At 39.2% G+C, this 26,232-nt stretch overlaps 3 protein-coding genes across 3 annotated transcripts; all 3 read left to right on the forward strand.

Moving 5' to 3' along the window:
• Positions 1 to 1,489: 1,489 nt before the first annotated feature.
• trabd (TraB domain containing) lies at positions 1,490 to 11,173 on the forward strand. Its single transcript, XM_057348669.1, has 10 exons — positions 1,490 to 1,872; positions 2,700 to 2,754; positions 6,225 to 6,282; positions 6,985 to 7,151; positions 7,270 to 7,410; positions 7,562 to 7,672; positions 7,882 to 8,021; positions 8,339 to 8,511; positions 8,712 to 8,808; positions 8,898 to 11,173. Exons 2-10 carry the CDS (start codon positions 2,731 to 2,733, stop codon positions 9,067 to 9,069), a joined length of 1,083 nt encoding a protein of 360 aa, XP_057204652.1. The 5' UTR covers positions 1,490 to 1,872; positions 2,700 to 2,730; the 3' UTR covers positions 9,070 to 11,173.
• A 1,006-nt stretch (positions 11,174 to 12,179) lies between these two features.
• Positions 12,180 to 17,139, forward strand: selenoo1 (selenoprotein O1). The gene is made up of 9 exons (XM_057348664.1): positions 12,180 to 12,820; positions 13,221 to 13,424; positions 13,576 to 13,753; positions 14,116 to 14,246; positions 14,468 to 14,745; positions 14,940 to 15,111; positions 15,264 to 15,449; positions 16,040 to 16,196; positions 16,310 to 17,139. The coding sequence occupies exons 1-6, from the start codon at positions 12,261 to 12,263 to the stop codon at positions 14,984 to 14,986; spliced, it is 1,398 nt and encodes a 465-aa protein (XP_057204647.1). The 5' UTR covers positions 12,180 to 12,260; the 3' UTR covers positions 14,987 to 15,111; positions 15,264 to 15,449; positions 16,040 to 16,196; positions 16,310 to 17,139.
• A 230-nt stretch (positions 17,140 to 17,369) lies between these two features.
• Positions 17,370 to 25,319, forward strand: mapk12a (mitogen-activated protein kinase 12a). The gene is made up of 12 exons (XM_057348668.1): positions 17,370 to 17,893; positions 21,348 to 21,477; positions 21,576 to 21,634; positions 22,111 to 22,222; positions 22,299 to 22,328; positions 22,936 to 22,983; positions 23,099 to 23,213; positions 23,359 to 23,430; positions 23,564 to 23,643; positions 23,752 to 23,830; positions 24,005 to 24,178; positions 24,362 to 25,319. The coding sequence occupies exons 1-12, from the start codon at positions 17,775 to 17,777 to the stop codon at positions 24,433 to 24,435; spliced, it is 1,092 nt and encodes a 363-aa protein (XP_057204651.1). The 5' UTR covers positions 17,370 to 17,774; the 3' UTR covers positions 24,436 to 25,319.
• The last annotated feature ends 913 nt before the right edge of the window (positions 25,320 to 26,232 follow it).

Consider the following 26,232-nt stretch of genomic DNA (forward strand, 5'->3'; position numbering starts at 1 on the left):
TCATGAATGCTTATTCGTATATTAATAAGCCTGACATCCAATCCGCTTGTTAAACCTGACGTCACGCACCATTATGGACGTATACCGTTTCCGGGTTCAACCGCTATCAGATGCCATAGAAAAATAACAAAAACTTATGTAAAACCCCCGATCCTTTATCTCCGTAACGAAATCACAAATGGCCACACATGAGATTCACTGAGATTTCCATATTAATAATTGTTATAATATTGTTATAATTATATTAAAGCCAAAGAAGGTCTCTGCAGCATTTATATGTTTACAGCATTTAGACTTATCATTTACACCTCATTAAAATCACATCATTAATTAGTGGTGTCCTTCACCTGAGATAAAATTTGAAGACATAAATGTTAGAGACGAATGTTTCTTCATTCCAGTTTTGTTATGAACAGTTAGAACCGATAACGAGGACATTTAGAGTAACGATTGTGCGAGAGTTTAATGGCTGTATTTCCAGACTTTGACATTCGATGATTATGCAGGAAAATATATTTAGCTATTTATTTACACTGTGTTATTTGATGCTCTCCTATATTCTATGCAGTCGGATCATCTCCTCCTCATGCGCTCATAGTGTGATGGTGAGACAGCTCTGATTAAATATTTAGATTGAATTTTTATTTAAGATTTGAGTTTGATTTTACAAGAGCTGCATGAAACAAGTATCACTCAATACAAGCGCAAATAACTCTGCAGATTTAATCTTCGTGATAATGAGGATATTTAAGGTAAAATTAAATGTGTGTGAGGGATTAATGCTTATAATCATTTTTATCACACCTTTTGCAATCTAACTTGAGTTCACTAAATCACCATCGGTGTCGCCAAACTGCTCTGTCTCCAAAATGTCCGTACGCATGGGTCAGAGTTTGCGTGCAGGTGCGCACATTTTTCCAAGTTTGTTTGTCAAGTTTGTTTTTATAAATCCCATCTTTTGCGTGGGAAGTGGCGTACGCCTCGTTCAGGGCATATTTTGTGCGTACGCAACGGTTATAAATAAGGCCCCTGGTGAATCCAGATGGTTTAAGCATTATAATATACTGTAAGCATTTTAATACCACACATAAAATATAATATAATAGCTGACAGATATGTCTTAAGACTTACAGCAAAAAAAACCTTCAGTTTAATCATTTTTACCCATTTGACTTTGCTGACGTATCTCTTGTGGGCGGGATTTATGAACAGAGGGCGTGTCGTTAAAGGCGTGGTCTAGCACATTTGCCAAACATGTCAAGTGTGTTGAAACTTGCAGCACCTTCGTTCATATGACGTTTGGGAAAGTAATGAAATGTATTTAATGAGTAATAAACATTTTTAGAAATCGCTAAAATGCCTATTAATTACTTCAATAAAATCAGATAATGTTGTTTATTTAAGCAATGTAGCCTTTTTAAAACGTGAGATAAACATATCTGCTTCAGGATACTACATTACCCAGATAGCATTGCGTTTACAGGCGGAACTACAGATTCACTACATGTAAGAAGCTGACTGTTGCACTAACTTTAATCAGTTCATTTTTTTCCAGAGACTAGCAATCAAACAACAGTCTCGCCGGTTCGTCTCGTATTTTTTTCATCATATTTTGTGTAAAATATGCAAATTTGTAGCCGTATCAAGTAGAACCAAGAACCAAACCACACTAACTTGGTCAGTTTTGTGAAGTTTTTAAAGGGGGTTATGCTAGCATAGCGTCAGCTAACAGCTGCGTTTGAGTGTGCGCACTGCTGCGCAGTTAACGTTAGCTTGTAGCCAACTGTCCTAACAAGGACCATTCCTCTTTGCGACTGACAGTCCGGTTCGGTCCTGGTGAAAAGGGTTGGCAAGCCGTCTACTAAATCAAATGTAAGTGGTTTTATATTGACTGTAATGTGGTTACTGAGATTGCAGCTAATCTGTCAGACTGCGGTGTAGTTTTGTCTGCTGTCTGGACTCGTGTCAGTGAATATATCTACGACTGTTAATTTACAATTTACAGTTTTAAGTTGAACTACGTGGTAGAGTTGGACAGCTTTATTTATAATTGTTTTAAAAGCTAAAGGCTGTAAACACTTTGAATTGGCTTTGATGTGCTAACCAGGTGGTCTGATGACAGCAGGTTTCCACCTTTAATGTCTGACTTTTGTAGCTTTAGATCTTACGTTGTCAACAAAAAATGCATTCTAGTTGGACTTCAAATGTCCAAGCCCCCATTAAACCTGATGTAAATTAATCTTGAAGTACTGGAGTAACAGTAGTTGTTCCAATAACTATACGTGGTATAGTTGGAGTCAAGATGGCAGGCGCATAATAGAGCATGTTGTTCTAATGATGACTCACTTTACTTAGCCATACGTATCTGCACAAGTTAGACACACTTTTAAATCCTTTAATGAAAGTGTTTGCACACCTACGTTGTTACACAAGGGCTGTAAACATCTTTCAAGGGGCTTTTACATTGAGTCATTTATCCAAAGAGACTTACAAAGAGTTCAGGGAGCAATAAAGTGTCATACAGGAGCAATAATGCAATAGGTGCTAATACCAAGTTACTAGTTTCCACAAAAGACGATGTTAAAAAAGAGAGATGTTAGTTTTTTTTCCAGCTCTATTGAAGGCCTTACCTTGTTTGGTTAATATTATAGCCATATGTTGGTTGTTTACACATTTACTGGTTTGTATGATCATTCTAGGTAGACAGTTGAGTTCCTGAAACCACGCAAAATGGAACAAGATAACAACTCGGAGGTAAGACTTGGACAGAAGCAAACCCAGGATATCTGCTTTGAGATGCAGTTGTTTTGCTTTGACTTGTGGAAGGGTTGACTAGAGGTCTATTGCAAAAATCATGAAAGAAATCTCATGAATTCAAACGCATTTACCAGGCAGGATTAAACACTGCTGCAATGAAAGTTTGAGAAGACAACTACTGTACTGACCATTTCAATGCAAGGGAATCAACCGAATTTAAATATTTTATATAGGTTTACAAAAATGTCAAATGAAAACACGCATGCTTCAGTTATATTAATTTAAATGCTTCATTTATTATTGATTAATATTTATCAACTCATGTAATAATATAGTTATGTTATATTAATTATACGCAATTATAATCAATAAAATGTAAATATAAAAAATTAGCAGCAAAAGATTTCCCTCTAACATATTATCACTTTAAACTTTTTTTAATTTGGAGCGAGATACAAGGGGAGTGGCTTCACTGCGTCAGATATATGTCAATTTGCTCAGAGCTGATCGGTCCAGTTTTGGTTTGAGATCTCTAACCCAGAATATGGAGGCTCAGAGATGACGTATTTTTGTATGCAAAACCCGGAAGCGAGTTAGCATTTTATAGTGATATTTATTTTTTCATTTATTTTTATTTTATTATTTTTTATATTTTTTATTATGGTTAATTATAAGTATAATACTTGAAAATGAATTTTAAAAAAGTGATTTTTCATTTGAGTGATTCGTTCTTTTTCAGTTCGTTCACCAAAATGATTCGTTCAGATTCGTTCACTGATTCGTTCAGTGACCATTTCTATAATAGGACAGCAGGGGGCGAAAAAGACTTATGTCAACGAACGTATAAACTGATTACAGGCTTTATTAAAATGTGTGTCTCTAATCTACTCATTAAATAAATAAAAGAAGTCTAAATAAGTGGTTCAGATTACCAAAGCACAAGGTTTTCTTGCATAATTAAAAAGTTAATTGTTTGGGCATTTACACATTCATAAATCTGGGATTATGCTAAACCTGAAGTTTATGTATTTTAAATAAACAAGCGTGCACAGTAGCCTACCTGTAACTGTGCTTTGTATCCGCTTTCTGCTCATTGCTGAATGAGATTCACATGATAAATGACCGACCTATCCTGTAAACTCTCGTTCAATCTTTTAAGTGAACGAAACGTTTGATCACGAACGTAACTGTCTGTGGTAAACAAAACCTCTAAATAGTTTCACGTTTTATTCCATGACGTATAACACTACAATTATAACCTGTGTGTGATTTTTTATTATTTTTTAAGCCATAGGGGCCATTCAGACAAAACGCGTCTCTAAAAACTCGAGACGCAGTGCTCAGATATGTTTTTTTAAAAAGCGCAGCCTAGAATGCCTCCTCCGCGATGTTGCCATCAAATAAAACAGTTGTCATGCCAACTTGCTAGGATTGTCACGGTACCATAAACATACATTACGGTATTATACCGTATGGAATATCACGATACCAATTAGTATTGCGATGCTGTGTCATGTTTATAATTAACTGCTACGGGAATCTATTTTCGTTGTTAAATCATTCTACATATTTATAAAATACTGGTTGTACAAATTGATAGGGTATTGCGCTGTAAATTAATCCTACATGTTTCTTTTATGCTGGTAGGATAATCTGACAGGGTATTTACGCTGTAAAATTATTTTATGTGTTTATTTTAATATGGTTGGACTATCTGACAGGGTATTTTGCATTGTAAAATCATCCTACCTTTTTATTTTGTTGATGTGGTTTAGATTATATTAAGTTTTGCCCTGCGGTAGGAAAATATGATAGGGTAGGACAATTCGACAGAACACCGGACCACAATTTAGACAGGGTGCCCACAATACCTGTGTCCCTGGTCAATGGTGCCGCTAAAATAGCTAACGTTACTCTTCTCAGGATGTATGTCTTTTCTGTTTAATCAAAGACGTTGTGCTTGTATGTACTGGATAAGAAAGCGGGCATCTTGAATTTGACGCTTCACAGCCGACCACCCAGTTTATCAAACCGCCGTGCCCCGAATCGTGCTGAGGTGTTTTATTTATTTCCGTTTTTATTTACAATAAACACATCACTGAAGCATGACATGACACTTATTTGTCTGTTTCTGATCATTTTCCCGCACATTTTATTATAGATATGTGTTTTTTTATTTAAACCTCCTCAGTAGCAAGTTTAAAGTTAATCCCTAAATGAGAGATAAATCAGAGTTTAAAATAATGGAGCAACAGAATTAAAGTTAATCTAGATTTACTGTAAAATTAAAACCTGGATCAAATGATATCTTAAATATAAATCAGATTATTTTTAAACAAGGTTTACAGTTTGATGCAACGGAATTATAAAATAAACCTTGATTTAATCTAGATTTAAATCTAATCCTTGTTGGTGCAACCCACCCTAACGTTACTTCCTTTGGCGGGGACGTTAGACGTCATCGCGCATATAAAGCTCACAAATAATGTAACGTGGCACAAATATCATAAAACGTAGATGCGGATTCAATTACAGACTAATTACTTACCAGGGAACACATTTTTAATAAAGTTCGAAAGAGTTGTCGTAGGCTTGGTGGTGGTGACGTTGATATCGAGCGACCATAAGTGTAGTCTGTTTTATGTTAACTTTTTACTTCTGCCGATTGTATTTCGGCTTCAAAAGTAACAAATGTGGTGTTGATTTGTAAAGATTATCTTGATAGACAAAACGTGTAAACATCATAAACCTTTTTTGCAATCTTCCAAATTTCTATGGGAAAATGCATAGGCTTTCGGTCGAGGGAACAAGCGCGGCGCTTACTATTGGGTTAGCCTACAAAAATATGTCATCTCTGAGTATGTAAAAAACGAAACCGGCTTTGTGCAATAGGCCTGAGGCTGAGGTATATAATTACACTGTGTCTACACCGGACGCGACTGGCGTGTCACGACATGACAACCTGCTTTTGTGGCGTCGCACAGCATCCAGTGTGGACAAAATTAAAAATTATAATGGGTTCTAATGCATTTCTAATGTCTTTTGTCGTGTCGTGCCTGTCGCATCCGATGTAGATACAGATACGGTATTATAGTTATTTAATTATATGATGGTGTATTGTTTTTTCCAGTAATTCTGCAAGTTTACATTCCCGCTGCAAATACTATTACCCTTTTTACAGATTTCTTGTGGCTACTGGGACAATTTATATCTTGTGTTTATTTAGGTGGGCATTTCCCACGGTGATTAAATATTCACAGCATTTGCAGGGTATTTGTTTTTGTGAAGCTTCACATCTGCTTAAGTTATCATTCATACAACGTCAAAAATGAATGATCAGAGAAATGATCAGAGATGAAAATTCAGAGTTCCTGTCTTCATAGAAATGAATGCTGAGCTTGTTTTCACTCTTTTGTGAACATTGTTAGTGTCTATATGTAAAGTCTTTTTTATGCTTTTGTTTGTAGGTGGACTCAGTTGGCCCAACGGAAGATGACACACAACCAGCATTTCCTCTTGGACTCTGTGAGTAATCTTTAAAATACATTTATGCATTTGGCAGACGCTTTTATCTTAAACAACCTACAGTGCTTTCAAGCTGTACATTTTGTGCGTGTTATCTGTGAATCGAATCACTGATAACATAATGCTCTACAAAAACACTGATATAAAATGATACATTTTAAAAAGTTTAAAGAAGCTTTGACAGTATGATTGGCAGGGATGTTCAAATCTGCCGTTATGGTATGATAGCACAGCATTACTGTACAATGCGTAATCCCAACAATGTCATTGTCACAGTTCTAGTGCACGAGTTAACTAACCACCTTAGTGTAATTGAGCCAAGTGAGAATAGTTAATTGTTAAAAAAAAACAGACTAGAAATTAAGCATCCTTCTATGATGGTACATCACCATAGAAGTTCAGGTGTTTTATGAAGCTTCTTTCCTCTGCTTGAAAGGTCACGTGACATATTTTTCTGTCATTTGATTATCAGCTCATATGTAGAGAAGGATATTTACATAGTTTTGTTTACTGCTGATTTTCCGTTTCTAATATGCAGTGATGAAATAAATTCACGAAAAGCATTTTCTGGTAGCTACTCATCTGTCTTGGCTAGGAAGCAATATAACAAAAGCAAAATTCTCATTGTCATCTTATTTTAAGTCTAATTACTAAATATTAGCAATAATACTACTAGTATTTGCAATGCTTTTTTTTTTTAAGCGGACTCTGAGGCAGTGGAAGTGTTGTGGCAAGTTCGTGCTCAACGTCGCCAGGCAGAGCCTGATCTACCAGACACAGTTACATGTCTTACCACACCTGAGGGCAGTATTGTCTACCTGGTTGGCACGGCTCACTTTAGTGACAGCAGCAAGAAGGATGTTGCCACTGTAAGAGCTGTCTTTGTCTACATATTTGTGTCAAACACATTACATAATTCCTATCTAACAGTTGTATTAATTGCTCAATTAGATGTTTACTGTTTTAATTTAATGCAACGTGCCTCAGACGATCCGAGCGGTCCAGCCTGATGTGGTGGTGGTAGAGCTGTGTCAATACAGAGTGTCCATGCTAAAGATGGATGAGAAAACGCTGCTAAAGGAGGCTAAAGACATTAACCTGGAAAAGGTCCAGCAGGCCATTAAACAGGTCAGCCATAAAACCAAAGACGGTGTAGATATGGTTATTATACTGTCAAGCACATTTTTCAGAATCTTGTTTGTATTTATGTTTAGGCAGGTCACCATTGTATCTTAATTCTTACCTTTTCTGTTTTGTCCTCTCTGTTTCCTTCTGTCAGAACGGAGTGATGTCTGGCCTCATGCAGATACTGCTGCTCAAAGTCTCTGCTCACATTACGGAGCAGCTGGGCATGGCCCCTGGAGGAGAGTTTAGAGAAGCCTTTAAAGAGGTCAGCAACATGCTCTCCCTCACCCACACAAGCATGTCTGGTCCATTTGCTCCTGATATGTACTGTAACTGATGCACAGATGTCACCAATTATCTTAGCGCAACGAATGCACACACTCACGAAACTTGTGGACACTGCAATACGTGTCTCAGCCACAGGTGCATTACACAAAGTTAATATGGCTTGCTCTCTTTTTTGACCCATTTCAGGCTGGAAAAGTGCCCTTCTGTAAGTTTCACCTCGGGGATCGGCCCATTCCGGTAACATTTAAACGTGCAATAGCTGCTCTGAGTCTGTGGCAGAAGGCTCGTCTGGCTTGGGGTCTGTGCTTCCTCTCTGACCCCATCAGGTATCAGCCCAATATCATCCAGAAACCTATGCACAGTGTTTGCATTGCGTGTTCAGTATAAATGGCACCTAACACGATTTGTTCACGTTTTAAAAGTGAAAGAAAAATATATATTTTCCATGAAGAAAATCCACTTACTTTCATTATTATTGATCATGCCTTCCATAAATGTTATTAGATCATTATTGTTATACGGTAAAAATAGCCTTGATTTAACTTTTTACTTGTCATTGTGGCTAAAATATAACCCAATGTTCTTGACAGCTTTTGTGAGACTCGCTTGTAAAGTGAATCTGTTTGTGTATTTGTGTTCTTAGTAAGGAGGATGTAGAAAAGTGCAAACAGAAGGATCTTCTAGAGCAGACCATGTCCGAGATGATCGGCGAGTTTCCAGCCCTCCACCGGACTATTGTTGCAGAGCGAGACATCTACCTCACACACACACTTAGACACGCTGCACGTTGCGTGGAGGCGCCTCCTAATGCTGAGAGTGAGTAATGCAGGAACATTTAATAACGCAGTCCTTTGCATAGCTCAGATGAAAAGTGCAAAACCACTTATTTTGCAATAGAAAACGTCCTGAATAAAAAGACATATTTGGGCTTGTCCGTGGAAGAAAGTAATGAGTCATGTTCTTTGTTGTTGTTGTTGTTACATGCTACATGTTGTTCATTGTTTGCTTTTCCTTAGAAGTGCCTGCTGTAGTGGTTGGAGTGGTTGGGATGGGTCATGTTCCAGGCATTGAAAGGAACTGGGACAAAGAACTCAATATTCATGAAATCATGAGGTTTGTATTTGCAGCCCTGGCTGTATGTACTGTAGTGCTATTGTACGAAATGTGTCATGACAAATATCGTCGTTTCTCTTTTCTTTTAGCGTGGCGCCACCCTCCCGTTTTGGCTGGGTGTTACGCAACGTGTTCAAAGGAGCCATGTGGGGCCTTCTGGGTTATGCATGCTTCCGTGCCAGCAAGGGCATGGGCAGGGCATTACTCTCTTTACCCGCAATTCAATCATTGCTTGAAAATATACGAACGCCTGCCGTTTGACCATTATTTTAATTGCCAAAGACATTTCAACAGTGAGATCAAGACGTCACACTGGACACCAATTGCCTTAACTACAGGATGGAGAGGGCAAGATTGGAGCAGACATGGTCTCCACCCCATATGCGTGGAAGCCTTTGACTAGCTCTCTGTCAGCCCTCTTCCCATCTGCTCTGTGGACCTATGGATGCAGAGTTGTACTGCCAAAGAAATCAGACCACTTTTTCTTAGTCTTAAAGTATAATTCACTAGTACATTAGCTGAGGCTGCATTACCTTCCCTCTCAATATATATATATATATATATATATATATATCACTTGACTTGAATGAAGATTTCTTGTCCTGTGGTTGCTCTGTTGGTTGACTCCTTGAACAGATGCAGATTAGCAGTCCAGTATTACTTTTCCCTCTCAGTCCACATCTAAATATGATATTCTCTGGCCACAACCTGTAGTTTTTTTTTAAATAAATGGAAAAACCACCTCTTTTATTCAATTGACTTAAAATGAACCGCATCCCAGTTAGAACTGGTTTGTAAAAACCTGCACTGTGCTGGAAGTGCCAGAACCATTTATGAAGAATGGTATAAATCAAATTATGTTTGAATTACTTGTAATTGACATTGCAAAATTATTATCACCAAAGTTTTTTATGGTTTGCAGAAAACGGCTTTGAATGAAATCTTAATAACCACAAAAAGTGTTTCAGAGCTTGAAGTCACACCCTGTTACTGTCACTCTTTGTATCTGTGGTGTTTTGTAGTTTCCTGATAAGCCCAATAGAACATTTGCTAATATTACCTATCAAGTGCCTCCTACCACATGACCTGGAAAGGGCTAAAAGTAGAGACTGGTCAAACTAATTTGATCTGTCTCAATATGGTCATAATAAATGGGTACTATTAAATCTGGTGTCCTCTCTTTCATACACACAACCTCTATGTTGTTCAGTTGGTGGAAAAAACATATTTGCTAATAGCATGTTTTTAATCTTACATAACCTGTGAAATATGCACATATTTAGACAATTGTTTTTAGGTTGTGTGTTGACGCGTTATTATAAAGTGCATGATTCACTCAGAACTACAGTACCTGGAACAGTGTCCCAAAAAGTTAAAGCTCATTGCTTAAAGTTTTGTAATGCTTAATAATATTTAAGTCATCCATTAAAGAACTTTATAATTGAACAAGAATCCTTCTCAAACCATTAGGTAATCACAAATAAGATTCAAGATGACTTGAAACTTTGCAGCTTTGCGAATAGAGAACCGTTTATTTAGCTAGCCAGCCATCACTAGCAAGGTCCGTATGGGCACAATTCAGGAATTGTGTTTTATATATAGTAGATGGGTGGAAAATGGGGTGTATTTCTGCTGTTTTTGTGTTTAAAGCCGTTATGTTTGAAATGTTGGCGTTTCTTGGGGCAGTGTGAATTGTATACTGTGGGTTGAAATGCCTTTGTGTGTCCTTTTAAATGTGTGGCTCTGAGCCATAGAGAATATCCGATCCGAGTAATACTTTGCATGTTTCAAATTTGTTTGTGCTAGCATAAGGAACAAACATTTCATATGCAGATTACTTAGAATATGGTATAGAGAATACAAACGTATTTAAAGGTATTCAGCAGCTTCATGGATGTACTGCTGTTTTCAGTACTACTTTAAATGTACTACATTTAATTGTAGAGCAGTAAAGACTAAAAGATGGTTAAAATATGAAGGTTGATTTTTTTTTAATGTAATTGACCCCATGCTCTAGTTCCAAGGTTTGTCACAAATGATACTGTCTTCCTGTAAACTAAAACGCTGCAATGTGTCTTAAACTTACTGTCTTCCTGTAAGTAGGCTACTGCTGTTTTCAATCAAACAGATCCAATGCAGTTGTGGAGTGAAAAAGGCAATGTTACAAAAGGCATAGGCTAATCACATTTCCTTAAATTTTCCTTTTACGTTTTCCTTTTTACCCCTAATCACTTTTAACATTGTGTACTATATATTCTTTACAAACACTTGTTTTTCCTCTGTCGATAAGCCAAACAGCTCATGTTTAAATTCATCTGAATAATATACTGGAACTTTCATCTCATCAAATTTGAAATAAAATGTACAACATGTAGTATGTTTATTTGTACTGACCTCTTTTTACCAGGACATGTATGAATAATTATGTAAAAGCTTTTAGTCAACAACATTTAAGCTATATTTATGCTGCGTTCTATCTATGCTGCCTTCAGGTGCTCTCGGAATTATTGGAAATATGAGTTTCCGATGTAAAAATTGCACATGAACGCCATCTGATATCGCGTTTACCACTGGGAAGTTGGGAAATGATTTTGATACCCGAGCTACCGAGCCTTAATCAACATGGCGGAGGGGAGAAGGATTTCTGCTCTGACTGATGTGATTTATTCGTTTTTCCGTAACAGCATCATTGCCTTGTCTTTGTTAAATTGGTACATATTTAACGTTACATGTATGAATAACCATTTGAAGCATACTGTATGTTTTATACACTGCGAAAAAAGCATGTATCTCACCAATATTGCAGAATAGTCAGCAAGCTCACTAGTAACAGTAGTATGTACGGTTGAACTATTACCATATAACATTTTCCCAAGACACGCAAGCATGAATCTGGCGTCCTCCATTCTTTCCGACAACAAAAGCACCTGAACACAACCAGCTCGGAATCATGGCATCAGAAGTGGGAATTACCACATTTCCGAGAGCACGTGAAGGCAGCATGAGTTTCCTCATTATGAACCTCTTCCCAGTGGTAAACACGATATACAAGGGGGTTCTTGGGCAACTCTTTCCTAGGAAGCTCATATTGCCGATAAATCCGAGAGCACGTGAAGGCAGCACAAGACACCTCGGGTTTGGGAAACTTCCCACCAAAAACCCGGAAATAACGTCTGGATTTAGTAATATTAAAAGTATTTAGTAACATTAAAACGTCGATTTTGCTAATGATTTAACTGCAGCAAAACATTACAAATATTTAGTAACATTAAAAGCGCCGTAAGGTGAGAAATATCATAAATCCGAGAAGTCTTTAAATGTTGAACTGTTCCCTATTCCTTCCGAGGTTTTTGTTTCCAGACGGAACAAAAACAAGGACGGACAGGATTTCTACGGGCGTTTCACAGTCTTTATCTAACACGCGTTTTTTGTGTGACATTGGTGCGATGTGAATGGCTTTTATCGCACCCCTCTTAACAAGGATTTACAGTTTCTACTCTGGGACTACTTTACGTATAACGTTATCTCTTTCACACGCAGGAATGTGCGACATGGGCATAAGCATGAGTCGTTCTTCTCTTGAGAGGCTTCAGTTTGATAATGTTGCCCTTAGAAAGCTTCCGCAGGATATGTCCACCGAACATGGCGTCCGACAGGTACGGAGTGCCTGCTTCTCTAAAGTTCAACCCACACCTGTCAAGAACCCGAGGTTTGTGGCAGTCTCGGGTCCAGCTCTCGCACTTCTGGGTCTTGATGCTGAAGACGTCTTGAAGGATCAACTGGGCCCAGAATATCTGAGTGGGTCAAAAGTCATGCCTGGGTCAGAGCCGGCTGCCCATTGCTACTGTGGGCACCAGTTTGGGCAGTTTGCAGGACAGCTTGGTGATGGAGCTGCATGTTATCTGGGAGAAGTGAAAGCTCCAGCAGATCAGAACCCTGAACTATTACATGAGAATCCTACTAGACGCTGGGAGATCCAAGTAAAGGGTGCCGGGCTGACACCATACTCAAGGTAGGGCTTCTGTGGGTAAGGCATTACTGCAAATGTTGTTATCACAGCTTTCAGTATAAGTGCAGATTGTTGATGTTGATGTTGTCATAACATGGTTTCTGGCTGTTTACACTTGTAAATACGGTAAAATGGAAGATTCCTTTTAATACAGATCTTATTTATTTACACATGTTGTGGTTTGAAGTAATATACAGAACTAAAAAGGCTTCTACAAAACCTCTTGTATCAAAATTCTCATGTTGTGAGAACTGTTTTCCCATAAACTTCCCATAAACTAAATGAAACGCTTACCTCCAATTTGCCATACAAGAGCATCACATCGGCAGAGGTAAGCTGTAGTATAAGTGCCGAGTGATAAAATTAGTTAATTTGTTCTGTTTTTTTAATTGTCATTTTTCAGACAAGCAGATGGACGGAAGGTTTTGCGATCCAGTATCCGGGAATTCCTTTGCAGTGAAGCAGTTTTTGCTTTAGGAGTGCCCACCACAAGAGCTGGATCAGTAGTGACTTCAGATTCACGGGTCATGAGAGATATCGCCTACGACGGGAATCCACGTATGGAAAGATGCTCTATAGTATTGCGCATTTCTCCCAGCTTTATCAGGTAAGATTATTAGTGAACATATTCATTCTGATCTTAAAGATTTCTCAGTCATCTATCTACTAAGATGTAAATAAAAAGTGTTTGTTTTGTCTTCATTAGCTGTGCTCACAGACATCTCGCTTTAGTTGTTCTTTTCCTGATTCTCATGCAGGTTTGGATCATTTGAGATCTTTAAAAGAGCTGATGAGTTCACCGGACGTCAAGGTCCCAGCTATGGTCACGATGAGATCAGAACCCAAATGCTACATTATGTCATCGAGACCTTCTACCCAGAGATTCATCAAAGTCACTCAGACATCATGGAGAGAAACACTGCCTTTTTCAGAGAGGTAGACTAAGATCAAATTGTTACTTGTAATAATCAGTGCTGTGACTGTCAATGTATAATGACCTGGGAAAAAATCCACGTTTTTAGCTTTGACTTGAGCTTTTGCAATTGTGGGTTTAAGTTAGTGTTTTTAACACCAGGCAGGCAGTGATTAAGGTTTTTGTTTTAGAAGTCATTCTGCATTATAAAGTTTTGTTTATATAACCAGAAAAGTGTGTTAAATATTTTACCCCTTAACCCCAAAGTAATAAATTCATGGTGCCATGCTATTGCAGTATCATGTAAAAGTTTTATCATGTAGTTTGTGTAGTACTGTAGTTTATAGTGTTTGTTTTACAAATATACATGCATCTTGAATACTAGGTGACTGTACGTACAGCACGGCTGGTGGCTCAGTGGCAGTGTGTCGGGTTCTGTCACGGAGTCCTGAACACAGATAACATGAGCATCCTTGGTCTTACTTTAGACTATGGACCTTTTGGTTTCATGGACAGGTAAAACACACACACCATTTTGTCATTGTGAAAGTCTAATAACAGTGGAACATTCGGTTTTAGATTTACACAGTGCACATTTACTTGACATGGCAACTGCGATTAAAACAATATTTAAATTAATACCGTATTCAGATTATTCCTTATTTTAACACCTTTGTTTTTCTGTTTAGTTGTGCAATTCACAAAGAATTTTTTTTTTTTTTTCTATTTCTCTTAAGGTTTGACCCAGATTTCATCTGTAATGCCTCTGATAACTCAGGCCGGTACTCTTACCAGGCCCAGCCAGCCATCTGCCACTGGAATTTAGCTCGGCTTTCAGAAGCCCTGGACCCTGATTTACCTCCAGAGCAGGCCAAGCAGGTGCTGGATGAGTACCTGCCTCTCTATAATGCATTTTATCTAAACAACATGAGGAAGAAACTGGGTTTGTTGAGGAAGAAGGAACCAGAGGATGAGACGCTCATCACAGAATTTATGCAGACCATGCATAACACTGGTATGAATACTGGAGAGAATTTGAGATTTAACAGATTAATAGCATGTTATCTGGTTGAAGATATAAATGCATTATCATTTCTATAAAACTGTGTTTTAATTAAACGTGTAATTCCAAAGTTGTAGGTTCGACTTACAAACATATACCTTGAATTTTTTTGTCTCTGGTTTGTTCGCTCATCTCTTTAACTTCAGGTGCAGACTTCACCAACACATTCCGCAGTTTGAGTCAAATTTCCTGACCAATTCAGGAGGAAGGAGAGGAGGATGAATTTGAGGCTGTTAAACAAGCCACAGAGCTGCTCTTGCAGCAGTGTGCCTCTCTAGAGGAGCTCAAGGGCGCTAACAGACCCACTATGGATCCACGGTAAAAAGAGATTGTCACACTTCAAAAAAAGTGACTTATGGCCTGATGTGAGACTTTAAAAAAGTCTTGAAAAAAAGATTTAAAAAGTGACTCAAAATCAATTCAGGTCATAAGTGTTTAAATATGAATGTTTTGTTTCATTTCCTATTTAGTGAACTTGCAATGCTGCTGTCCATGGCTCAGAGTAACCCTGCCCTGTTCCAGATGGTGTCAAACAGGAGCACACTGGTGCGACAGCTGGAAAAACTTTCAAGACTGAAGGAGCTAATGGACACCAATGAAGAACAGCTAAGTGCCAAGCAGGCTGAAGACTGGACCTGCTGGATCAAAAAATACAGGTATTAATAGACATTTTTGAATTATTTTATAATTCGTTTTAAGGTTAATAAAGAGATTGAAAATAAATTAAGACATGAAAGGTTATTTAGCACTAGATGGACCAAACTGGCCTTGAAGGAACAGTTCGCCCAAAAATGAACATTTTGTCATCATTTACTCACCCTCGAGTTGTTCCAAATCTGTATACATTTCTTTGTTATGACAAACACAGAGAAATATATTTGGAAGAATGCTTGTCATCAAACAGTTCTTGGCCACCATTGACTACCATAGTAGGAAAAGATTATTTGATCTGTTGAACACAAAAGAAGATATTTTGAAGAATGTAGGAAAGCAAACAGTTGTAATTTGTATTACTATGGTAGTCAATGGTGGCCAAGCACTGTTTGGTTACAATCATTCTTCCAAATATCTTTCTCTGTGTTAATCAGAACAAAGACATTTATACAGATTTGGAACAACTCGAGGGCGAGTAAAGGAAGACCGAATTTTTATTTTTGAGTGAACTGTCCCTTTAAACACTTTTAAAATATAAGATGGTTTTAAAACTCTAAAATGTACAGCATATATTATCTGTTGGATTCTTAAGACAGCGGTTGGCCTGTGAGTGTGAGCCAGGGGTTGATGTAAAAGCTGTGCAGGAGGAGAGAGTCTGCGTGATGAACAACACCAATCCACGCGTGGTACTTAGAAACTACATTGCCCAGAATGCAATAGAGGCAGCTGAAAATGGTGACTTCTCAGAGGTGATACTTCTTTAATTGAACACTGTTACATAAAATCTCAGTCGCTTTTTGATAACACGCATAATGACAAAAATATTTAAAAGCTGCCAAATGTCTTCTCTCAAATCCATTAGGTCCAGCGAGTTCTGAAGGTGTTGGAAAAGCCGTTCTCTGTGCAGGAAGGCCTTGAACAGCCAAACTGGGTGGGAAGAGGAGGAGTGGACAATCCAGGAGAGAGCGATGAGACCGGAGAGGAAGGGAACACTTCAGGATCACCTGGAGCTGAGCCTCGAGTACTAGTCCCCTATGACAGCAAGCCCCCTGTTTGGGCCAATGAGATCTGTGTTACCTGATCATCATAAAACCTTCATGACAACTAACCTACTCATTTACGCAGAGTAATCCTGCAAAATCTGGTTAGGGGTCATTGAAGGTATTAAAAGAGAGGTATTAAACTCCTGTCCAACAGTTCAAAACATGCATGAAGATAATATGTAGAGGCTAGTTGTATCCTCAGAATTTACTGTTTATCTCTCTGTATGTTTGACTGGTTATGAATGATGACTTAGACCACCAGTCTACCATTGAGAGGTCTCAGTCTGAACAATAGAAGTTATGCCTCTATATATTAATTTTATAATGACTATGAATATGATGTTCGTAATTAAACGCACAAGCCATTGAGCAATGAAGCTCCAAAGCTTAAACGCACAAATAGACATGAGCCTTTATTTGATAGAGATCTGTCTAACTTTAAATCATGGATTTAGTATGCATCACTGATTGAGTATCTAAAACTGCCTGTATTTGTATAGTACAAAACTATAGGCTACTGTCTAAAAGCAGTTTTTCTCTCCTACTTTATAATCCTAAACTAGTCATCACTAGATTCTTTTGAAGGTGTTATTGAGAAAAAAAATGGAATTGGACAATCTTTATTAAACGTTTATTTTGGTTTAATGAAGGACGTGTTTTAATATCCTGTTCTAATACTGTTTTCAATTGTGTTCAGATTATGACCATCTGTAGCCTGAATTTTCTGAAGTCAAATTCTTTTTAAGTTTTTATGATCTGCCCTAAATAATTTGCAGTTTCTAAGATAAAATAAATATCTCATATCGGGTTTGTAGTTTTATCAACCAGGGTGGTGTTTTAAAGGCTACATAAAACCCTTAAAGAGTGAGGGTGTGTGGTGAAGAATGTCGTCCCCTGGGGCTAAATACTTTAAGAACATGCTAAGACAGGTCAAGGAGTGTACTTAAGAACTCCAAAAAGTTTCATGTTTGTGCACAATGTGTAAGAAGAAAGAAACGTTTTTGTTTTATTTTCTCGTAGACAATGTTCTGCAGGACTCCCCCAAATACCGTTTTAACACATAGTCAAGGCTGCGGAATAATAAACATGCAACACTTTTCTCGCATTCACTTCATGTTTTTGAATGTTTTGTCTCGGTGACGTAACACGGCCACGCTGGAGAGGGAGCGGTTACACGCACACGCGCAGCCTGAACGTGCACAGGTATACTACTTTTATCAGTGTTCAGGTGAGCGTGGAAATCACGGCACTCGAAGTAACATATTTTAACGCGTATTTACAAATATGACAACCCGCTCGAGACCTGGCTATTATCGCCAGGAGGTGAATAAAACCGTTTGGGAGGTGCCGGAGAGATACAAAGATCTGAAACAGGTGGGGACGGGAGCATATGGTACAGTATGGTGAGTGCGTCTTATTTTATTCTCAACTTCCTGATAACCACCGTGCATAACATGGGGTCTATCTTTTGAAAATACGAACGCATGTGTCAAAAAATGGTATGATAGATGCGTTTGACCTTAAGCGAAAGTTTCATATTACTTTGTAATTACGATCCCCAATGTTTTGATGTGTTTCAGCTTTTGTTACATAGTTGCATGTCAGTTGTCTTTATCCGTTTCTAGATGACCATAAAAACAAAGTAGTTTCGATAAGGAAAAGTGCAGGCCATTTAACATTTACCATGAATTTGGTTAATGATTCTAAAATGGCAGATATGGACGAACCAGGCTGTGGTCAGGTGAAGATTGTTTATCGCGTGGTCTGTTCTTAACGTAACTTGTCATCGTTTTCACGTCTATACACTACTTTACTTCCTGATAACGATCGGTATAGGACGCCTTTTAGCTTTGGTTGCATCAGAGCGAGTCTCTCTCTCTCTCTCTCTCTCTCTCTCTCTCTCTCTCTCTCTCTCTCTCTCTCTCCCTCTCTCCCTCTCCGTCACTTTTTATAAAGAGTTTTTCTATGTCAATCTGTCTAATCGATCTAACTTTGCTTCTAAATTATAATTTTTTAAAAAGTTATTTAAAATATTAGTATGACCATTTTTTACTTAGAAAAGAATACAAAAATGGTAATTACTTATTTCTAATTTCTTATTCTCATACTGTGTAGCAAGACGCTATGGGGAACCAATACAATCCCACCGTGCTACAGGAGGAACGACAATTTAAGACCACCCCGGAACAAGGTTCTGGGGCCAAGCATCAGCAGGGAAGCCCTGCCGAGCGGACAGTGGCAAGCTAAGAGGTGGCCCAGTCCGGTAATCGTCTCAATGACAGTGTGCCTAGTGCCGGCACGGTTGGAGCAACCGTAGACCGGCAACCTAGTGCAAGTCCTTAAGCAGAGAGGACCCGAGCCTGTAAAGCCAGGACATCCAGACTATAGAATCTGGTAAATGTGGACGGCGAAGCCCAACAGGCCGCCGCACAAATCTCCGCTATAGACGCACCGCTAGACCAAGCCCAAGACGAGGCGATACCTCTAGTAGAGTGGGCTCTAACTCCCGTGGGGCATTGAAGGCCCAAGGAAGAATATGCTAGCGAGATAGCCTCAACTATCCATTTAGAAAGTCTCTGCTTCATGACTGGGGACCCCTTGGTGCGATCACCGAAGCGAACAAAGAGCTGTTCCGAGCGCCTGAAGGGGGCAAATGCTCAATGTAAACCTTCAGCGCTCTGACGGAGCAGAGAAGGTTTAGCTCCGGGTCCTGCTCGGAAGAGGGGAGCGCAGAAAGCGCTAAACGGAGTAGAGAGCACCTTCGGTACGTAGCCATGTCTCGGTTTGAGGACCACCCTAGAGTCATCAGGCCCAAATTCAAGACAGGCTCACAGAGAGCGCCTGTAAATCGCCAATGCGTTTAACCGATGCCAGCGCTAGCAGCAGAGCGGTCTTTAGCGTCAGGGAACGAAGGTCCACAGACTGCAAAGGCTCAAAGGGAGAGCTCTTAGGAGCTCTCAACACCATGGGAAGATCCCATACAGGGATAGTAGAGGGGCGAGGAGGACCCCTTTAAGAAACGTACAACGAGGTTGTTCTTTCCCAGCGTTTGGCCTGCTGTAGGGACGTGGGAAGCTGAAATGGCTGCCACATAGACCTTGAGCGTGGAAGGGAAACGACCCTTTTCCAACAGCTCCTGCAGAAAGGACAGTATCAATGATACGTCGCAAGATTCCACCGCGGGTCCGAAGAGGCCCGTGGGAGAAATCGGAGCGTCGAGCAAGGGAACCTTGTCAGCCTCCTTCATCTCCGTGAGCGTCAGCCATAAGTGGCGCTTGAGCTCCACGAGACTGGCCATGGATCTGCCTATCGCCTTGGCCGTGGCCTTGGTGGCGCATAGATCGAGATCCGTCGCACTCCGCAGCTCTTTGTAGGATTTCGGGTTGCCCCCAGACTCACCCATTCCCTAGAGGAGTTTAGCCTGGTAGACCTGGAGCACAGCCATGGAGTGAAGCGCTGAAGCCGCTTGGACGGCGAATGAGAAAGAGCGTCCAGCGAGGGCCGAAGACATCTTACACGGCTTAGAAGGGTGGGCTACTTTTGCCATCCATCCAATGGCAGTGGGCAGACATAAGTGTGTGGCCACAGACTCATCGAGGGGAGACAGCCTCTCGTAGCCTTTTTCCTCTGTGCCGTCAATTGTGGTGAGAGCGGAGGAAGAAGAGCATCGTAGACGAGGCGAATAGGGGATGCCATGACCTGGTAAGTTCATCGTGAATTTCCGGAAAGAATGGTGAAGTCCACTGTCGTGGTGCTTGACGGCGCCCCGGCAGGAACCACTCATCCAGGCGGCCACGAGCGGGTTCTTCCGGAGAAGACCACTCTAAGCCCAACTCCTCCACAGCCTCTGTGAGAACCCGGAAAAGCTCCGGGTCTACACCTGGCTTGGTCTCGCTGGGCTCAGCAGACGGCAAGGGGGCGGGGTCACAAGATGAGCCCAACAGCTCCTCCGTGTCTGAAGCCGCTAACGACATGCTGAAAAGAAAGCAGAGAGGAGAGACTCATGCTCTCGCAATGAGAGCATTCCGTGTCTTTGAGTGCGTCTTCGGCGTGGGAAACCACGAGAAGCACGAGACGCAGTCACCGTGACTATCAGCAGCGTGCAGGAAAACCCTGCACGAGTGACAAGTATGGCACGGCTTTTACAACGCCACAGGAAATTTGCTCAGAAAAATGCTCTTTTAGAGTCGCCGGATGGCGGCAGGGTAAAGACCGGCGCTGCTGGATAGCGAAGCCGCTGAGCAGGAGGTCAAATCCATTGCAGGTGCTTTTCGACGGCGACGCAATCAGTCCCGAGTAGCGAAGGTAGAGTCGTAGCTGAAGGAGAAGAGATCTGAGGACACTGCTGCAATGTGTCTGCTTATATAGCTATAAGCCCTGCCCCCTTTGGCGGGCTCCATCGCCATAGGTCCGTGCAGCTTCGCTGCCATTGGTTTAAAGTTTTACTTTTCACAAACCAATGGCCGTGCAGTTTCACTGCGTTATTGGAAAAAGCTTCAGTCATCGGAGAAAAAGGAGTTTTCCCATAGCGTCCTGCTATGCATTACGAGTGAAGTATCGATAGGGAACTCTTCGTTTGTTTTCAATTAGATTGAGATTAATTTAGATTACAGCTTTCCTGTGGCTCAGTGGTTCGAGTATGGCGCTAGCAACGCCAAGGTCATGGGTTCGATCCCAGGGGATTGCACATTCTTAGAAACAAAATGTATAGAACAATGCAATGTAAGTCGCTTTGGATTAAAGCGTCTGCCAAATGCATAAATGTATATGTAGATTTATTCCTGGATTGCAGGATTCTACCGTGTGCTGTTGTACAGTAAGCGCATAAGCATTTTTAACTGATGCTCTACTCCTCAGCTATGCATTGGACCGGAGGACCGGGGCAAAGGTGGCCATCAAGAAGCTCCATCGTCCATTTCAGTCAGACCTTTTTGCCAAAAGAGCTTATCGGGAGCTCAGACTGCTCAAACACATGAAGCATGACAATGTAGGAAACCAAAGAATGTTGAGGGTTTCCTAAATGAACACATTTGCAGATTTTCTCTCTTGCTTAATTTACAAGCTCTGTCTCTCTTTTAATTACAGGTTATTGGACTCCTGGATGTTTTCACTGCAGACCTGTCTCTCGACAGATTTAATGACTTGTAAGTATTTACTGTCTTGTACACCTGGTACACACGCTGATCATTGGTGATCATTTACATCTGGTACAGTAGGACCATGAGTTTCATATACAAAGCCTTTGGTCACTAGTGACAAGATTTTAAGGTGATTCTGTCATATTTACTCAACCTCTTGTCATTTCAAAAAGAAGAAGATATTTTGAAGAAAGTTGGTAACCGAACAGCACTGGCCCCCATTCACTTCTATTGTATGGACACAAAACCAATGCAGGTGAATGGGGTCCAGTTAACAACATTTTTCAAAATGTCTTCTTTTGTGTTCTGGGAAGAAAGAAAGTCATAAAGGTTTGAAATGACAAGAGGTTGAGAAAATATGACAGAATTTCTTATTTTTGGGTGAACTATCCCTTTAAAAGGGATTTGTGAGAACATATCATTAGCTCAAGTATGCTTTTCATTCATTGGCCATGATTTAACACTCTCTCGTTTTTGCACAGTTACTTGGTCATGCCCTTCATGGGCACTGATCTGGGGAAATTGATGAAGATGGAGAGGATGACAGAGGACAGGGTCCAATATCTGGTGTATCAGATGCTGAAAGGGCTTAAAGTGAGCATTGTACTTCTTTAGTATTGTGTACTCAAACTTCAGCATATTATCATAATGGATTTCTTTATGTTTACAGTATATCCATGCTGCTGGAATTATTCATAGGGTAAGGATGTTTGTTTTTAACAACAGGGATCTTTAAAATATCCCCCTAGTTTCTATAACCCTGGGTCTAGCGCATGCTATGGACATATACAGTACACTGCAAAATATGAAATTTCAGTGAATTTGTGCTTAAAACAAGCAAAAAAAATCTGCCAATGGGGTAAGAAAAATAATCTTGAATTAAGGTTTACCTTTTTCTTAGTCACTCAATTCAAGATTATTTTTCTACCCAATTGGCAGATTTTTTTGCTTGTTTTAAGCACAAATTCACTGAAATTTCATATGTTTTTACTAAAAACAAGACTTATTTTCTTAGGCCAGTTTGCTCATCAAGAAAATGCTTCTTGATTCAAGAATGTTTAGACATTTTTACTGGAAAACAAGAAAAAAAGACTAAGTAAGAAAGTCATTTTTTGCAGTGTATGAGGTGTTGAGTCATGCCCTGATCCCATGCCCTCTCTCTCACCTCCGTCTCTCCTGTCTGCACTTTTCTTTCCTCTAAAACTCAAGGCAAATGGCCAAACATAAAATATCAAATACAAGTTTAATATTTAATTTGTGTTGTTTCTTTATGCAAAACAACTGACATTTTCTCTTGAAACTTGTAGGATCTTAAACCAGGCAACCTAGCAATAAATGAGGAATGTGAGCTCAAGGTATTTCATTCTGTGTATGTATAATAGTGTCAAATGTATTTTATGTGTTTTATGCTGTAGCATCCTCTACATTCATGCTGTATGTCTTTATTAATGAGAACTGTTAATGCTATAGATCCTGGATTTCGGGCTAGCGCGGCAAGCAGACACTGAAATGACGGGCTATGTTGTGACACGCTGGTACAGACCACCTGAGGTCATTCTTAACTGGATGCATTACACAAAGACAGGTTAGTTACACACAAAGACAGGTTAGTTACACATCACAGGTAACTGGTCCCTCCTGTAATCGATTAAATTGATTATTGAAATATAGTCGACATGTAAACATTTGATAATACAGAGGTTTGTTTGTTTGATTAAATTCCCCTTCAGTGGACATCTGGTCGGTCGGTTGCATCATGGCAGAGATGCTGCTAGGGAAACCACTGTTCAAAGGAAACGATCGTATCCTTCCTCAAAGGAAAATTGCCATTTGCAGCTCGCAGATATTTTGCCAATGCAGTTTGGTGTAATAAATGTTGCTTTTTATCTCATGGTCAACCCCATGTTATTTTAGTCCTTGACGCTTTTCCTTTAGACCTGGATCAGCTGATGGAAATCATGAAGATTACAGGCACCCCCACAAAAGAGTTCACTGCCAAATTACAGTCTGAGGATGTGCGTTTCAGTTGATTTTCTTACTCGGATTAGCCTGTAGAACACTTACTAGGTATATAATGCATACTTAGAACATGAAAATCTAGAATCATGTGATATCTTTTTTAGGCTAGAAACTACATTGCAAAGTTGCCAAAGCTTAAAAAGAGAGATCTTCGAATTTTGTTACCAGGTGTTAATCCACACGGTAAGGTGATTTTTAAATAATATTACCTTGCTAAAATGCAATTGCATATTTGTTGTCTTTAAATTAGTTTGATCATACTGAAGCCCAAGATAAATTTTAGTGCAATGAATTAAGTTATAATAAATATATAGAATTTAAATAAGTTGCATGATTTTGTTTTGTCCTCCCTCTTAGCGATTCATGTGTTAGACAGTATGTTGCTCTTGGACCCTGAGAGTAGAGTAACGGCAGCAGAAGGTCTAGCTCTTCCTTACTTCTCCGAGTTTCACGAACCAGAGGAGGAGACCGAGGCCCCACCATATGACCATTCATTGGATGAGGCTGAGCAGTCAGTGGACCAATGGAAACGTACGACTGGGGAATGGGGTGTTTCACACATAATTGAAAACAGTAGTGAAATTTGGGTTCGACATCTAGTTGAAACATTCAAACAAGCTAATCAGTCATTCTATAGGAAATAGAAATCACAAAAGAGATATCTAAATTAGTATATATTCATTTATTAATGAATTCTTCCTTCTTGTTTCCCAGGACTGACCTTCACTGAAATTTTGACTTTTAAGCCTCCAACATCAGTGGCAGAATCTAAAGAGACAGCTCTCTAAACCAGCGGTTTTCCAGTGTCAACAAAGCTTTACGTTTCATTTACCATTTCTCACACATATGCACTCTTATGTTTAACTACAGAGTTTCCTCTGTATTCTTTTGGGTTTCCAAAGTGAATTGTTACCGTTTCATTTTGAGCATTTGACTTTGTTGTGCCCCAGTTTTTAGGCACATTTATGAATTATACATTCATGTGCTTTAACTTAATGAGATTCTAGCATAAATTCTTGGCAGTTACGCAATTATAGTAACTTTTTTCTCCTTCCAGAAAATATCATCAGACAAGAAACACCCAGCATAATTAAATTACTGTACACTGGGGTACTACAATGTGAATATATACAGTATGCTTTTGTTTCTTTGTCTTAAAATGGTTTGTTCTTCTCAATCAGCACCACATAAGTAAATTTCCAGTTTTTCCAAACCCCACAGCAAGACTATAGTATAACATAACGGTAGCAGTTTATGGTCCTGTTCAATATGTACGTACTATGTACAGTAGTTTACTGTGTAACTGTTTAATTATTAGGTACTACCGTGAACCTACCCCAACCCGAACTGATACCAAAGTACTCATAGTTACCAGCATTTTGTTGGGTAAGTGCAATGTAAGTACAATTAACGTGCACATACTAATAAAAATAAAGTACAACCAAAATAACCGTTACTGCATAATATTGCCTTCAAAACCGTTTGTAAACCTGCCGCATGCAGTAACAAATGCACAAACCACAAAAGCATGTTTTTATATAAACAAATGACAATGTACAATGAGCACATTTTTAATTGATCACATTACAGTTTTGTTGTATTGTAATTTTTGTATTTTCAAATGGCAAAAGATGATTAAAAAATTGAATTATAATGATCAAAACCCTTTTAATTTGTATGCTCATTTTTCTTCATTACATTTTTTTACATATGCAAATGTATTTAGAAGTTAGTGGAGTTCTGAGCATTTTTCGTGACATACAGCAGAGGGCAGCACTGACAAGTTCTTTGCTCAATGTTTCACAGGAATGCATTTTCAGTCAGACAGCCGTAATATTACACTAGGCAGTTTAAAAGTCCATGTAGACTTTCGATCCCTAGATATCTCTTACTCAATTGTCCTATTTTATTATAATGCGTCATTTTGTATTAAATAATGCTGCTTTAAAAAAGGCTGTAAAATGTTTCTGTATGTGTTCTGCTCAAAGGACAATAGAGAGGGATATTTTTGTTCTGCAGCTGACTTCTTGGCAGCTCGATTTAATGTCATAGAAAGAATCACAGACAGCAGTCAAGACTGCAAAGTTTCTAGCATCTATTGGTTTATTTAAAGAACTTCAGTTTTCTAGAGCATACAAGGAAAATAATGATACAAAATAGCCAATCACGCTTAATCTCACGATTGTCTCACCCACCCTTTTCGGTTTATTTGTGGTTTGTTAATGAAAGGATTCTTGGTCTTGTTTCTCCAGCTTGATGTTTGGATTATAAATATTTGTAATGTTTCTGATTTTTAAAGCAATATTTCAACAAAAAATAAAAAAATTGTTGTCATGAATTCTCATGCTAATCCAAATCCTCCTGTTTCCCTCTGTGAAACAAAAAATATGTTAGATAGAATGTTTGTTTCAGCCACCACTTTCATTGTAGAGAGTAGTGTCAACATCCTTTCTCTTGTGTAATGTGTTCCACAGAAGGAAGTCAGTCATACATGTTTGGAATGACATGAGGGTGAGTAAATGATAACATAATTGTGATAAATGTGTCAATGTATGGCTATAATATAATGTGTTATATAATATAAT

This window comes from Triplophysa rosa, linkage group LG12 (genome assembly GCF_024868665.1).
Source record: "Triplophysa rosa linkage group LG12, Trosa_1v2, whole genome shotgun sequence".
NCBI lineage: Eukaryota > Metazoa > Chordata > Actinopteri > Cypriniformes > Nemacheilidae > Triplophysa > Triplophysa rosa.